Genomic DNA, 15,765 nt, shown 5'->3' with positions numbered 1-15,765 from the left:
GAGCCCAGACTCTTTCCTCCCCTCTCCTCCACGGGGCTCGGGATGACCTCGATAATTAAGGGACAATTTTAAAATGCATTTCTAATTTTCTACCAGACTGAAAAGCTTTATCATGGAATGGCTGACACAAACCCTCCCCTTGAATGGAGGGTGACTCCTGGGCTTCCACTAAACTGGTCATGAATGCACAAACCATCTGTTTTTCTGGCCGTTTGTCAGTGTGAGCGTGGCGGAGGCAGCTGTCGGAGTGTCCCTCGGTTTGAATGATGGAGCACACAACCATTGTTTATCTCGGTAGAGGCTTTGTGAGCGCTGGCTCGTCCTGCTCATGCAGCCCTGCAACCGAACAAGGCAGGAGATGGTTTCTGTTGTTGCACCACCCGTCACCAAGTTGCCAGGAAGACACAATCAGAGGAGAAGACATCGACTTGGAGGGAGGAACAAGAAATTATCCGAGCAAATGAAATGAATAAGAAGGAAAATAAAATGGGAAAATGGACAGAAAGGATGTGGTGAGGACAGTAAAGAGGAGAGGAAGGTGTATGGCCAGGGAGTGCATTGTGTTGGTGAATGAGGATCTGGGGCATTGTGTGCCAGCCAATCTGTAGCTCAGTGGGTGAGGTTGTCAGGAGCCAGAGCCAAGGATGAGAGCCAGAGGGCCACAAGAGAGAGGTGAGAGCAACCAGCAGGGCCGAGGTTGCTGCAGGACTCACTGCTAGCAAGAAAAAATAAAACGCATGAGAGCAAAGACACAGAATCATAGCTGGAACAGTTAAAATGACTGGAATAAATAGAAGTAGTTATGTTTTTAAGTCTCCAGAGTAAAGTATTTCCATTTAATTTTAAAGAGACAAGAGATTAAACATATGCAAGATTATTCAACAAAAAAATCTGATCACTTCAATCTCTAGCACCTCATTTTGCCCTGTGAAGACTGAGCAAAATTTCTAAAAGCTAATGCTGGATTGCTCGGTAGAATCAATCTAAATAGAATCAAACTTATTATTCTTAAAGGACATGAACTATAAGTCACTTTTGTTCTGTGGGTTAGACAGATGTTCATCAAGTAAAACCCAATACAGAAATTACCTGAAGTTGAGCATCTTTGCAGAAACCACACATCCTGGACACAAACCGTTTAGACTTTAGCGTTATTCACAAAAATCAGCTGCCAGATTCAGTTTCTTTCCCCAGGCTGTTTCTCTGATGGACAGAGAGACAGCCGATCTATTTACCATCTATTTATCGATGGTAGATCGATACCTTGCCTATTAGCTCTAAATCAACTTTGTCTTGGTTCTGTTTTATTTCGAGAAAAGCAGAACCAAATTCAAATTCCTTGGTACATTTTGATTCTAAAAACAGGTTAATACAGCTCATTAGACTTGGTATAATAGCACACAATTTCAGTCTACTATTTCCTTTTTCTAATTGAACTCTCCATAGATACTTTCTCTTTCCACTCTGATAGGATTTAACTTTTTATTTGAAATTGAGAGTGACTGTTATCCCCTATATGGCCATCCTGACCTAATTTCATATATTGGCCGGGCTGATGCACTTGACCGGAAACGACACGCTGTGATTTTAAGAGTACAGAGTGTGTGGGGGTTTAAAACAGGCAACGCATCCCTGTCCATATGTAACATATAAATTACCTCAATAAAGAGGAATGCTTGAAAAAACAAAGTTAAAAATGATTATCTGCTAAAGTTAACATGCTGTGGATATTGGATCTGTTATAAAAACATTAGTGGCATATATGCCTTTGTCGTGTGAATAAATGTAAAGTGTCATCATGAACTCAGATATACTAAAGCTTCACAGTTGGTAGCACAGTCGCCTTGCAGGAAAAATATCTGCATGGATTTTGCATGTTCACCCTGAATGCCTGGGTTCTCTCTGGGTACCCAGCTTCCTCCCCAAAACAATCCTGAGACATAACTGTTAGGTTTATTGATCTCTCTAAATTGACCTAATGTGTGTGTCAGTGTTTGACCCGTGTCTCTCTGTGTTGCCCTGTGATAGACTGATGACCTGAGTATTCCTCACCTCTCATCTGATGACCGCTGGAGATACCCACCCAGTGGCCCAGCAAGGATAAGTTGGTACATATGAATGTTCAACCTATTGCTGTTTGATATGTGTGTTTAAGACTCTTATTTTGAAGAAGTGAGGGAAGTAGTTACAGAGCTACTTCCTGTTGAGTAGATTAAGTCACCTGATAAGAGTTTGTTGTCCTTTAGTGAAAACGTGGAGCCATTTTAGCCGAGATTGACAAAAATAAAAAGTGTCAGGAACTGGGAACCTCTTGATTACAATTTTTACCAGTCGTGTTGCTGTTAAGAAAATTTAGGTACAAATCAAGGTTTAGATTCAAGTACTTCATTGCCTTGTCGCCTCTGGTTGGACATTATTATTCATACTAAACATTTGCTGTTTTTTTTTTGTGAAATCATAATTAATGTGTTCTCTGATGATACAGAAAAAGTGTTTTTTTTTTGTGTGTCCATAGATGAGATGTTAAGAAACATCTTAGATCCAAATACATGATTTAATTTTTCTGTACAGTACTAAGCTGTAAATACATCATTATATCTACCACTTGACTTTTATGACTAAAATAAAGTATCATAATATCGGATTAAATAAAGCAGTGTTTTAGTTTATGCCTGATTTACAGACATTTTTCTGGTCCTTGATCATTTCTATTTCTACGCCTAACCTTAGACCCCTTTTAGACCAGGCTCTGTCTAAACCTGGTCACATTTAAAGGTCTACATTGATCTGATTTATGTGTAAACAAACAGGTCTTTTGCAGGGTACAAATCGGGACTTCCTTCAGTGATCCTTTTGGATCTTTTCTTTGTAATGGTGATGTAAAAGTGATGTAGGCTGTGGGCTGGTAGAGCTCATGGTGGTAAAGCAGAGTTTAGCAGAAAGCAGTTGTGGCCTCTCACACGGCAGTCTGAGTCCAGCGTTTTTCTGTAGCCCCCGGGCATCTGAGCACCCAGCAATGCCGCCGCCCGTACCCAGCCCCTCCCCATCTGCGTGTCACAAGTCAGCTCTCGTTAGGCATGACGGCTCTCTGATGTGGACAAATTGTCACTAACTGGGGAACCTGGAGAATAAGAGACAGAGTTTTGGGTATTTTAAGTGGGGAAAATTGTTCAGAGAGGGCAGAGATGTGGAACATTTATGTAGTTTTGTGTGATCAACTTATTTTTTGTCAAAGAAGTCATAACATTTGTCATTTAACTACCTGTTTTCCATTTACAAATAATTATTCATTAGAGCACCAAAAGTGAATAGAAATCCAGCAAAAGAAAAAGTACTTTGCTTTGAATCAGACCGGGATTCTTGTTTAAGTTGTTTGAAAAACCATTTAATAGACTCTCAGGCACTCATTCATGATCTCCCACTTTTGTCTGTCCACTGTGAAAGCCGACAATAGGCGGTGTGGTGCCAGAACGGAGCCTCTTTTTAATGCTCAATAGGCCAAGAAGGGCTGAGCATCAACACCAGCCTTTTAAGAGCGGGGCTGTGGAAGCATATGGAGCTCCAAATAAAATTCAGATCAAGCACAATGATAGCTGAAGTCTGCTTTGTGTTTGGACAGGCGAGTGAAAAGGGGGCGGGGAGGAAAGTTAGATCCCCCCTTAATAAGACGGCCAACCATGAGCAAATGAATGCAGGGTTTGCTGATAGACGGTGCATTTTTGGGTGCAGGACGAAAGTTTAGTAGTTATTCAAACTGAGCTCTATGTTACTTCAACAGAACCTCTTTGTCCTGTAAGTTTTTTTTAATTTTATTTACCTTTCTGCACCTTTGATTCATAATCTGAATTTAAATTGTAAGACAATGAATAAACTTATAAACAAATCCTCTGATTGCTACTGCACTCTGTGTGGATGTCATATGGAGAGCAAGGGGTGTTAGGAGATTTTTTTTTTCCTCTTGCCTTTTTCCCCTCCCTCTTTTTTTCACACTTGCAGAATCTGCGGCCTTTGAAGGACTTGTGAAGCCGAAGGCGTCCCGTTGCTCAATCAAACAGATTAAGTCAGTCAGACAAGCGGCGATCTGTCCCATTCAATAAAGTTACTTTTGTCATGCTGGATCTCACAGGGCCTCATATATGGATAACACTGAGCTTTGACATGTCGCTGTTTTACAGCACAGTGCGCGGACATGGATCAGATTCTAGCTTGCTGACTTTGCTTATTGAACCTTAATGGTACCATTTTACTAAAATGCGGATTATATGGCAGACTTCCAAAACGACTGATTTCTTTAAGACATGCTTCAGGGTTAAAGATGAAACCATAAAGAAAAACATTGAGATAATTAATTATTTTTTTTTCGAATATTGAAAAGTTCAGCACAGATCATTTCTTCTGCGGTGGCATGAGGCAGTAATGAGGACATCTGTTTTCATATGGTCCTTGACACGTAGCACCAGAAATTTGATGTCATCCTGTCCAAACTGGTACATGGCTGGCAGACAGCATGGCATCCTTTGATTGGTTCTGACAAGTCAGTGACAGCTCTGGAGGTGAGGATGCATGACAAAGGGCAAGCAGAGGATGAGGGGAGAACACGACGACGTCTTTTACCCACAAAATTCACAGTAACCTCCGCTGGCCTCCTCTTTTAGCTTGTTGCCACCTACAAACGCTCATCAAATCATGTTCATGATGAGGCAAGTCTCAATTTTATTACTTGATATTCCATTTTTATTGATCTCCAATCTCCTCATTAAAGGCTACTTTACTTTTTTTTTTTACAAAGTGCTTCTGTTTGGAACATGTTCACCTGTGACTTGGCACTTTGACTAATGGTCATGTTAAGAGGCAGTTGTGACTTTCTTCTTTGGTAAGAAGTAAAACGTTTTCACAAACTTTTATAATTTAGTTTAATCGCTTCATTAATAATGGCATGTTATGTTTATAGAGACAAGCAGGTAATTACCAAAAGCATTTACATTTGACGTAAAAGTATTACCAATTTGAGTGGTACGTCCTGAGTTGGGACTTTTGATTATATAAAAACTGCAAAATGCAAATATAAAACCAGATTTTCAGCACTCAATAAGACACAAACAATCATTCAGGGGTGTGTCGCTGGTCTTTCTTGATAATCTATTGATTTGAAATATCAATCACATTTCACATGTAATTGACAAGTTTAAATGTTACTCGTCCTACAAGAAGATGTTTTTTAAAGAGACATTTTACATAAAGTTACCTTATCATTCGCATTACATGGAAACATAAATTTTGTTTTGTGAATTGAATAACATTTTCAAAGTTTATTTATTTATTTATTTTTAGTATAAGGGTGGTGTGAGCTGAAGGCTTTAATCAGGCTTGTGGTAGTGAACAAAAACAAAAATGTGGTAAACATATTTAATTTGAACTGGTTGGTTTTGGACCTTCATATTCCCTTTTATAAATGATATTATAATTTCAAAACTGCTTTTAGTATTGAATCAAGGTAATTTTGTCCTATATAAAAAAACTTACAAGGATCTAGTGTTTTTAATTAAAAAGAAGAAATCTGTAGGAGGAAGACATTTCTTTGGAGCAAAAATGTGAAAAATTTGACTTTTCTTTTTTTAAATTTTTTTATCTAGGAGTTTGTAATTCTAGCCCTTGAGTGCCATTATTTTGCTGCTTTCGGATCCATAAATACCTAAATCAAAAGGCTGAATTATGCAAGTTTTGCAAACATTAACTTGATGGACATCACTTGATTGAGGCACCTTGGAACAGAGATGAAACCATAAGTTGCAGGTCAGTGACACTGGAAAACAGTGGATGTGGATTTGACCTGAGCCTCACGATCACTCACTTGCTGGTTGACGAACTAAAATAATAAAGTAAAAAATATTTGACTAAAGTAGGTACAAGCTAAAAACTCTCTTTTCTGAGGTTAAACTTGACACTTATATGCATACAGCATAGAAACAACATATCTAATCAAACAGAGTAACACATGCTACTATAAAAACTGAAGCTTTTGAAATATAGATTGCAAAACACTACTAAAGTCAAAGTGTTACATAATTTTCTATGTCTGGGACTGCAGATGGTAATTAGCTTGTGAGGCTAAAACCTGGAATAAAACATATTTTCCTTCGAGTTTAATGAAAAATAAGCTAAATGAAACAAATAACCTGACAAAGCCTCCAACATTTTAAAGCTGATAAAGGTTAATGCAGCTACGCAAACAAGGTTGAAAAATTACTGAGTGTTAAAACTTGAATTGAAGTTATTGTTTTTTATCGTTCATTTACTTTTTCACTTTGCCTTTTAGGGAGACAAGACTTTCAACTAAATGAATTTTTATTTCAATTATTATTTTTATGTTTGGTTGCATGTAAACAACTTTTTTTTAAAAATCAAAGCGTTGGAAATTTCTTGGAACGATCCTTTGCATCTTAATTCTATATTCACAGTGATGTACAGACTCACATTTAAAGAAATTGTATCGCTGTCAAAATACTTGCAGATCCGACTGAACACCAGCCTCTGTGCTTTATAGCTGGTATTAACTGGATCTCTGATTTAAATATGGCCACCTGTCATCATGAAAATCAAAGGCTGCCACGCTTTTGCGCACAGCTGAGCCCTGTGGGAGCCAACAAAGCCTCCTCAAAACTGAGTATGCAACAGATTTTTGGCAATGATATCCTCTTATCATTTTTTTATCCTCTCCCACACATAAAAGGGAATCCTCTGTTCAGCACAAGAGCTCTTTATTGGAGCTGCTAATGGGGGAAAAGGCTCCTGTTAAACAAACTGACATTTTATTGTTGGGCACGATGACTGCATTAGGAGTTTGTGTCTACTGGGTTCACGAGGCAAATTGGATGGCTGTTTTCCCCTCATGTGGCCAGTCTCCAGTGTGACCTTGCATTAGTGCATATGCTCACAGCAGGGTCACTGGTTGAGGGCATGATCTGTCAGCCTTTGTTTATGAAACGCAGACAGCACAAGCCTGTAAGATAACATATTTCATGCAATTAGTGGTGTGCTGTACTTTATTTTTACACACAGCATCACAGTAAATAACATTGTATTGTAACATTTCTTTAGGAATGTGCATGTGAAGGCTTGCTTTGAAAACAGAAATTATACCCTTTCTAAAGTAATGGATGTCCATTTTAAATTTCTTTTAAATTTCTTTTTATCTACTTCATGTAGTTAGGAAGGTTCTCCTTAAGTGAGTTTTCTTTATTCTACAGCAAATAATATTTCTTTAGATGTATTCAGGTGAATACATATTTTAAAAACATGATTACTATAATCTCTTGCCAACAAAAGAAGCAATGTGGAAGTATAACACTGAAAATGTCTAGATTTTTTAGTTAAATCAAAGTAAAATGGCAAATGCATGAAATTACGTGTTTATGAAATATTTATTGCTGCGGAATTAATTATTTTCTTTAGACTAAATAAAAAAATTAACCATCATTCTGTTTCAGTTGTTCATTTCATAGCCTTAAAAAAATGTAAACACCAAAGAAAAAGAGTTTTAATGAAATTTGTTGCCTGGAAATGCCTCAGATTGAGATGCGTACCACTCAGATCTGTCCACTTCTCAGACAAGCTGGTGTTTACATGACTGAGATGACTTCGATATGATAGAGATGGGTTGACAGAGTCTGTCAGTGCGGAGTCGGCAGCAGCTCTGACGGCGGGCGCCCTCTGACAGTCGCTCTATAAGGCTTGGTAACCAGCCTTTTTCCTGGGAGGTGTTCACTGTCACTGTGCATTGTGAGCGCCTGGCAGCCATATTTCTCCAGGCTGTCAATCTCCACAGACACTAACCTGCCATGTTAGATTTGACCTCCAGAGGAGAGATTACTGTCCAAGCTTTGGAGGCTTTCCTCATTTTTACTCTACCATGGAGGGATAGCTTTGTGGGATGAGACGGAAATGTATGCAATTTTTACCCTAATTCAGCCTGAAGCCAGCTTCAGTGCTGCTGTTTTTCATTAAAACTGCTTGTGATAAAGTTGTAATTTGAAAGCTTCACTTTTATTTTTGCACTCATTATGTTATTTTATTAAATATCTCTCTATTGTATGCGGCATTGTGAGAAGGTTGTGTTGCATAGTAGCGCTGCATATTCTTGATTTGACAGAGTTGAGTTTTTGGACAAGGACACTGGCTGTGACTTTGACGCAATATGTGAGTGGGAGGCTTCGGAGACGCCTGTTAATTAATGCCTTAACACGATAACTCTCAGCACAACTAGTACAGAGACAAGACTAAATAAGCCATCACTGGTTGTATTTTGGGAGATGATATTTATTGCATGAGCGTTTTAAGCCATGAGATATAAGGGAAGTATTCAACAACAGAATCACATGAGTCAAAGTTCTGCAAAGGACCAGAAAATTAAGTTAAAAAAATCTGATTCTGTAAATGTGCTTCAATGTATCAAAACCTCATTTAACTTGTGGTGCATCGGCTCAGGTTTTAATGCTAAAGCTTCTGTTTGTTAAGTCTTAACTGCTCAAATTATTAAAACTACGGATTACCAGATTAGGATTTTTTCCAATCTGTAACATTTAGCAATAAACCAACACTTGATTGAAGTTAGTTTGATGAATGATATCTAAGGTGCGTCTCAGAAATGTACACACTATTTCTGAATTTCTGTTTTTGACACTTGACATGTTGAGGTTTCTCACCTACTGACAAACTGACAAATCTGTTGTAGAAGGAAATCTAAGAAATAAAAAGCTATAACTGATTGCACAAGTACACTCTTGAACTAACACTACAATTTGCAGGTAATATTTTTTGCATTAATTTCAGCATTCTTTCATAAAGGAGTCTCATAGCTCGCCCCCTTTTGTCCAGTCTTCCTTGGAAACGTTCTCTGTTAATGTTAACATCTCATCCTATTTCTATCAGATTTACTTCTTGATTCCTAAACTTTGTCTTCTGGTCTAGTCTCCATTTTGTTGATTTTGATTCATGCTTGGACTAACTGTGATGCTGAAAGTGACATTTTATCGTGAGTTTTCAAACTTCACATCATGTTAAACACACCAGACCCTGTAGGAAAACATGTTACAAATTACAAAAGACCTGAGAAAGAACTGGCAAAATTTTAATCTCTAGCTGTGCAAAGCTCTTACAGAAATATGTCAAAACACCTGCAGGTGTAGTTGTCATTAATGTTGGCTCTGAAACAAAACATTTTGAAAAATGTTTCTAATTTTTGCTTTCACTTCACAGTTATTTACTACTTTGTGTTGCAGGAAATCTACATAGAAATACATCAATGTTTGTATTTGTAATATGAGAAATGATGAAAAAGTTCACTGGGTATGAATACTGTTGCAAGGTTTTGTACTGTAGGTTAAAAATGTGTTGATTTTGGATTTTCTTTTCCCACGTTAGATTTCATTTTGTATATTTAAGTGGTATTGTGACAGAGGAATTATACTGGTTCTGTTTAAGCAGAACCAGCTTCATAATCATAGGCTAGTTGGGAACATAATGATGTTGTTTGAGATGAGGAGATGGGCCATCACATGTAAATTTACAACTCTCTCTGTCTTATCATAAATTGACCTGGTGCCTGTGAGCGGGCTGTAATACCCTCACATAAAATCTCTGGTTATGGTCTGTGTTCTGTTTAGCCTTTGAGAGAAACGTGCCATCGCTGCCCTGCGTATTTCTGACCATGAAAATTATAATATGGAACAAAGATTAAAATGAAATTATCGTGGCCTGAAGACATTTACTCTCCTTGTTGAGTCACATTGTACGGCATTACAAGAGGTGGGGAAAAAAAAAAAAGGGATCCTGGTCTTCAAGAATAATGATAATACATTAGGCTGGGAGTGTGCTGGTATTATTGCTGTACATTATGTATGTTCCATTTATACTAGCTCACACGGCCCGACCACTGCTGACGGATAGGTCATTACTCCCTGCATCGCTGAACACTTATCAGGGCCCGCTGCTGTTTATGGCCAGAATGAAGAGCACTTGTCAGTCAAGGTCACTGCTTTGTGTGTCCTTTTTAATAGTTCCTTCTTCACAGTTGTTGAACTTTGTGTGCTGGCTTGAGCCGCTGTTCATGAGCCAGCGTTGGCAGGGAGGATGAAGGGGCAGACCTGGATGTTTGAAGTGGAGTTCTAGAAAAAGGTTATATGTATTTATTATCTTACCTCCAGTAGATAACTCCATTGATTCCCTCATTTACTATAAATATATAGATTACATAGACCTAATCTATATGGTAGTCTGAGACAGAGGGGAAGACAAATCACCTTAAGATAATCTAGTCTAAGAAAAAGTCCACTTTGAGGAGATTTTAGCTTCATCTTCCTGGACCAAATACAGCTGATAACTGTTTTGGCATCTTTATTTAGTAGAAAGTTTCGTTTAGTTGGACCTGGTGGCTGAAGCTAAAAGGTAATTGGAGAGATGTCAAGACCACAGACAGATATTTGTCTCCTTAAAAGTGCAAAAATCTTTAAACATAACAGCATCTTAGACAAACACTATTTTATCAATGATGTTACATTCTTTTTTTTTTTTGCTTTTCCCACTGCTTTAATTTTTCATCACTTAGCCTTAGTGGAAATAGCTCATATACTTTGTTCATGAAATGTCTTTCAAAGAGAACACTGCAAAACTTCCTACCTCCATTTTTTAAAATAAAAAACAAAAATCTGCCTGATGCAAACATAATGCAGGTACAAGTGTTCATAAAATAGCTTTTGGATAAAGTTGATATAAAATGGTAGAAATGTTTTGGACCTTCTCTGACTAGCCTTTAGCTTGAGCCTAAATGAAGACTGTGAAAAAAATTGTAACCGCGAGAAAGATATTACTATTTATACCTTTTAAATGACCTCACTTCAAAAATTCAGTTATATCCTTTTTTTAAAAATTCTGTTATGTTGAAAACCCCAACATGAACAACTGTGAAGCGGTGCAAATTCCAACCAAAAGAGCAGAGGTCAGCTTTCTACAGTGAGAAACATAAGTAGATTTGTTTGCTTCAGATATTAGGGGAAACTAAGATAGGTCTTCTGAAAATAGAATATGCTGCAGCCAGCAAGCCATATTTCAGTGTTTGCTTGCACGTCTGGCTGTGTGTGTGTTAGCGTAGGAGTGTATGATAAGTTTGGGTGACAGGATCCTAAGAGTCTGCTCTAACTGCAGGGCCAATGCTAATGCATGGCTGGTTGCGTTACACCAGCTAGTGCAGAAATCAGAAATGGCCCACAGAGCAGTGCAGGGTTTGGCCCAGGGACAAAAAAAAGATTTGTCTTGCCTTGATTTTTTTCTAAGCCTTAAGCATCTAATATTTGTCATCTGTGCACCAGTATTCCTGTATGCTGTAGCACTGTACTGTAGCAAAAACACTCAGTTGTTATTCAGGCTGCTTAGGTAAAAAGGCCTGCCCCATGGTAACTGTCAATGTTGTTTTATGTTGAGTGCTGATCTGGGGTTTTCCTTCTGCACTTCATTTCCCCACCACAGAAATAGCATTTATAAATATTCTGGGCCTAAAGTTAATAAGGTTAAAATTATTTTTTATGCAAATATTCAAATTAGTTTACCTCTGGTAGTGCTGCAGTACCACTACCAGTGCTAAGAAAACTGGCATTTGATAACACTGCCAAAATATTTTTTAAGACTATATTTTTTTCTTAAAATGTAATTTTAAAAAAATAAAATTTCTTAAACTCAAACTAGGAACAAACTTCCAGAAATCCTGACTTCCTTTAAATCAAGACTAAAAAGTAATTTGCTTAGAGTTGGAGAATAAATTCATTCTGTTCTTTTACAACTTTTCATTATTTCTCTGCCACTGTAATGTAACGTTTCTTTTTCTTTGTTTCTGAAATGTGCTATAAAAATAAATTCAACTAACTTGATTTGCACCAGTAGCTTTACGTAAATGTTGTTTTCTTAAAAGTCCCAATTCAGCTTTACCCTCTGACACAACCTTATTTTTATTCTCCCATCATAAATCTGAACTAGCGATAGTTCACAAGGTCCTTTTTATTCTAATCCCTTTTCTTGTTTTTCACCCAATTTAATTTATGGTGCTCACCTGACAGCCCCCCTACACATCCACCCCCTCCGCTGAACAACTCCCAGCTGTAAAAGTGAACAGTTCCTATTTCTCTTCTTTGATGCAATGCTGACAGGAGTCACTTTGATATACTCTGGAGAATGAAATTTAGATCTATCCTGCTTTCCCCTCTTCCCGGGGCTTTATCTTTGCCAACATTGGGTGCTGTCATCTCGCAGCGCTTTCTGATGTTGGTGACGCTCAGCTGTTATGACAGGTGCTGGAGAGCAGACCCACTGGTTTAGTGAGATGGCAACATTTCTCCAGGTAAAGTATTGAAATGTGTCAGGGCATTATCAATGAGTTCATCCCATTCTGATAGTCTGATATATTATAAAAAACATTTATCTAAATGGTCAAAAAGGGAAATTAATTTCATTTCCCAGCACATGATCTCAAGATGCTTTGAAAGACAAATTAGCTCTGTTCATGGAAATACTGAGCTAGGAGTACTGTCTATAGCAAAAAATAGCATAGAGTCCACAAAGTTTCATAAATGACTTTTTATATCAAAGAAACACAGAATAACATAACCTGGAGTACTTTTTATGGGAAGAAAAACAAAGCATTGTTTTAAAAAAGATCTAATCTATGTAATCCAAAGAGTGCATAAAGTTAATGGCACCAATTCCTCTTTCAATATCTCCATGAAGAAAACATATATAAACACAGAAGCGCTAAGATATACATTCAATGAAAAGAAAAACAGAAAAAGGAAATAAAGGTCAATGTGCACATGGAGAGTAGAAGAAGAAAACGTCAGAGCTATGAAAAGTAATCTTTTCTTGTTATATCTCACTAATTTTATTTTAATATCAAACTTTATGACATATCTCAAAGTGTAGCGTTTTCCAAAAACTACAGGAACAGAAGGAGAAATTTGTAATATTTTTACAGTATTATGATATACGTTAAGTTAATTAAAGATAGATAATCTACTGCAAAATCACCCAATTAAAAATCTTATTTTAATCTCACATCCTGTCATCAAAAACTGAAACTCATAGGAAACAAAGGAAACAAGTATTATCGCTCTATCACACTGTCTCCTCCTCTAAAGGTTTAGTTTCTGTGGCCGAAGGAATAAACAAACTTGAGACTGAAGCTACTTGCAGCGGTCCACTGATCTAGGCTATGTGATGCACTGCGGGAGCCCAAAGGGCGTGTGTTCACAATGTTTCCTGGATTAGACACCTTGGTATGGCCTGTGGAGAGATGTTCATAGTCTGCTGTTCACACAATCTGTCTGCTACAGCTGAGCTGCCCTTTGCCAACAGGCCTGAAGACAGGACGGATAGATTTAGATCTTCATGTCGCAGTTCCATTCCCTATTCAATATTTTTTGTGGTTGTTTGGCAAGTTTATTTCTAATTATCAGATGTGTTTGATCTTCCAACTATAGTTGTTGGTTCATGACAATCAGTATCTTCACCAAATTCATGTGGGTTTGTATGTTAAAGTAAAGCTTGTGCGTTCATTTTATCTGATAAGCTTTCTGATTAGTTACAGAACGACCAGGCATTTTAGTCCAAAATAGTGCAGTTCACACTTTATCAAACCTATTGTTTCATCACACACACACACACACACACACACACCCAACTATGTTGACATACTCATCTGTCACTCGGAAAACCGCCACAGGCTGCGGCCTTGGCACAAAGACGTTCTCTGAGCTGAGTGAAGATGCTCGGAGCCAAGATGCGCCCAGTCAAAATGTTACAAATTTCACATGCCAGAATCGACAAGCACAAGCGTTGATTTGAGAAGAAATGATGTTGAAGCAACTCCAACACTATAGATGCATGTTACAAAGAGGCTCTGCATGTTTTTGACAACTGTCTAACTCGCTGTTTGCTTTAGATACCCATTGAAAACTAAAGAAATATTAAATGTGTATGGTTTAAAAACAGCTGGATGATTATGTAATTAATTATGCAAATAGAAATAGAATAGACAACTCTTTGTTTTCTCTCCATGACAGTGACTGCCAAAAACCACCTTCTGCCTCTAAAATTAGGTCTACCAAAAGAGCTGCAGCAGTAAAGATCTAATGAGAACCCATGTGTGCTGGGTGTGGTCTAGAAGGAGTATTTACGTCTAAGCAGGAGCTGTAAGTAATCATTATTATCATTATTTTGCATCTGCATTCTTTCAAGAAACAGCTGTTGAACTGTGAGCAAGATATAAAGTGGCAGGGCCTGGAGTTGTTCTTGTTCGTTCGCCGAACTTAGCTCTGACATGATGGCTTCTGGCAGAGTTTTGTGCTGAACTCAACATCTGTGACAACCGTCAGCACCACTGACCAGTGCTCTCGCTCTGCCTCTTTCTCTCTTTTGTGTTTACATGTTTCTCCTTCTCCATCCTCCATCTTTCCCTGCCTTCCAGGATTGCCCTGTGTGGAGGGGGGGTAAAGACCAACGCAGAAAAAGTGGGAAAAACGGGAACCTTAGATGTCACTGGATCTGTTTTGTCTGCCAGAACCCATCTCCATCACTGCCACATCAGCTGGTACCAAGGTTGTGAGGTCGTCCAAACATCTGGCCCCTCCGCCATGTTTATGAGGTCGGTGGGTAGCATCTGTCACAGACACCGCCACCTTCGGTGTCTCGGACTATGAAAACCAGACAAAACACTACGATCAGTTTAGATCAGTTCATAACCGCTGGCATACAATAAATCTTCTGGAAGTTAATTAGTCTTATAATGCACAAAATATAACTCTTTTTGGTAATGAAACTTGATTCGTTTCAATCTGATTTTTAAAGATGCATTTCAGTGCAAAAACTGCATACTTTTCTGGGGACATTGCTAAATCCCAGCTGTTTCCATGGCAGCAACCAGGACCCAAACATGAAAACAGGGTATAAATCTATCTATCTAGTATTTCTGACCAGCTGATCATTTGCTGTATTTTGTTTCAGTCATCTTCCAGTTTAAACTTTTAAACTTCTCTGCCATTCATATTTCTGATTAATTAGTAAACTGGGGTGTGTTTTCGGTACAGGAACCTTTTTCAGGTACTATAGTATCATTCTGGGGCCATTATTATTTCCCCTGGACTTCCATTGCATTTCTAAAGGTAAAAACATTTTGCTCCGAGAAGGGCTGTACCCTAGAAAATGTCTATGGTCAGAAAGGAGTACTTATTTGATGGAGTTTTATGTAGCAAGAGTGCTAAGCATTTTGATTTTAATCATACCAGATTAAAATAAAGTATGGTTTTTTTTGTTCACTTTAACAAAATAGGATTTATATTATAAACATCTGCTTAAAAAGCCAAAACATGAGTAACTCCTTCAACCAAAGTTCTGGTTTAGGGTTTTAAATGGTTTATGTTCTGAGACATAAATAAAAACAAGCACAATCCTTGTCGCTCCTTTACAAACTGAAGCAGCCGAGGCGCTGCCACAGCTGTTCGCTCGTGCCTTATTTATGAAATATCTTTGAATGTTACAGACTTCCTTCGAAGCGATTATAATACAGTTTCCCAGTGAGTGTGCAAAGAACACAACTTATGACTGCTGAACTCCCAAGATCTGTCTGCTGTGCTCGTTTTTCAAAGATGACTAGTCCAGACAAAGTGAGGTCTGCTTTGACAAAATTTATTTAGTTTGTTACAGTTCCACTTTTCTGTTCGTCTGGAA

At 38.0% G+C, this 15,765-nt stretch overlaps 1 protein-coding gene across 1 annotated transcript in view; it reads left to right on the top strand.

Annotated features, from left to right (window-relative positions):
• The first annotated feature begins 2,027 nt into the window (after positions 1-2,027).
• LOC116711952 (uncharacterized) overlaps positions 2,028-15,765 on the top strand; it is a 43,697-nt gene continuing 29,959 nt past the window's right edge. Inside the window, exons 1-3 of the mRNA XM_032551605.1 lie at positions 2,028-2,108; positions 14,103-14,231; positions 14,507-14,683. Coding sequence (XP_032407496.1) covers positions 14,182-14,231; positions 14,507-14,683 — 227 coding nt within the window. The 5' untranslated portion in view covers positions 2,028-2,108; positions 14,103-14,181. The remainder of the gene's footprint in view (positions 2,109-14,102; positions 14,232-14,506; positions 14,684-15,765) is intronic.

This window comes from Xiphophorus hellerii, chromosome 21 (assembly GCF_003331165.1).
Source record: "Xiphophorus hellerii strain 12219 chromosome 21, Xiphophorus_hellerii-4.1, whole genome shotgun sequence".
Taxonomy (NCBI): Eukaryota; Metazoa; Chordata; class Actinopteri; order Cyprinodontiformes; family Poeciliidae; genus Xiphophorus; species Xiphophorus hellerii.
The sequence above is the reverse complement of the archived record's forward strand: the minus strand, read 5'-3'. Positions and strand labels throughout refer to the sequence as shown.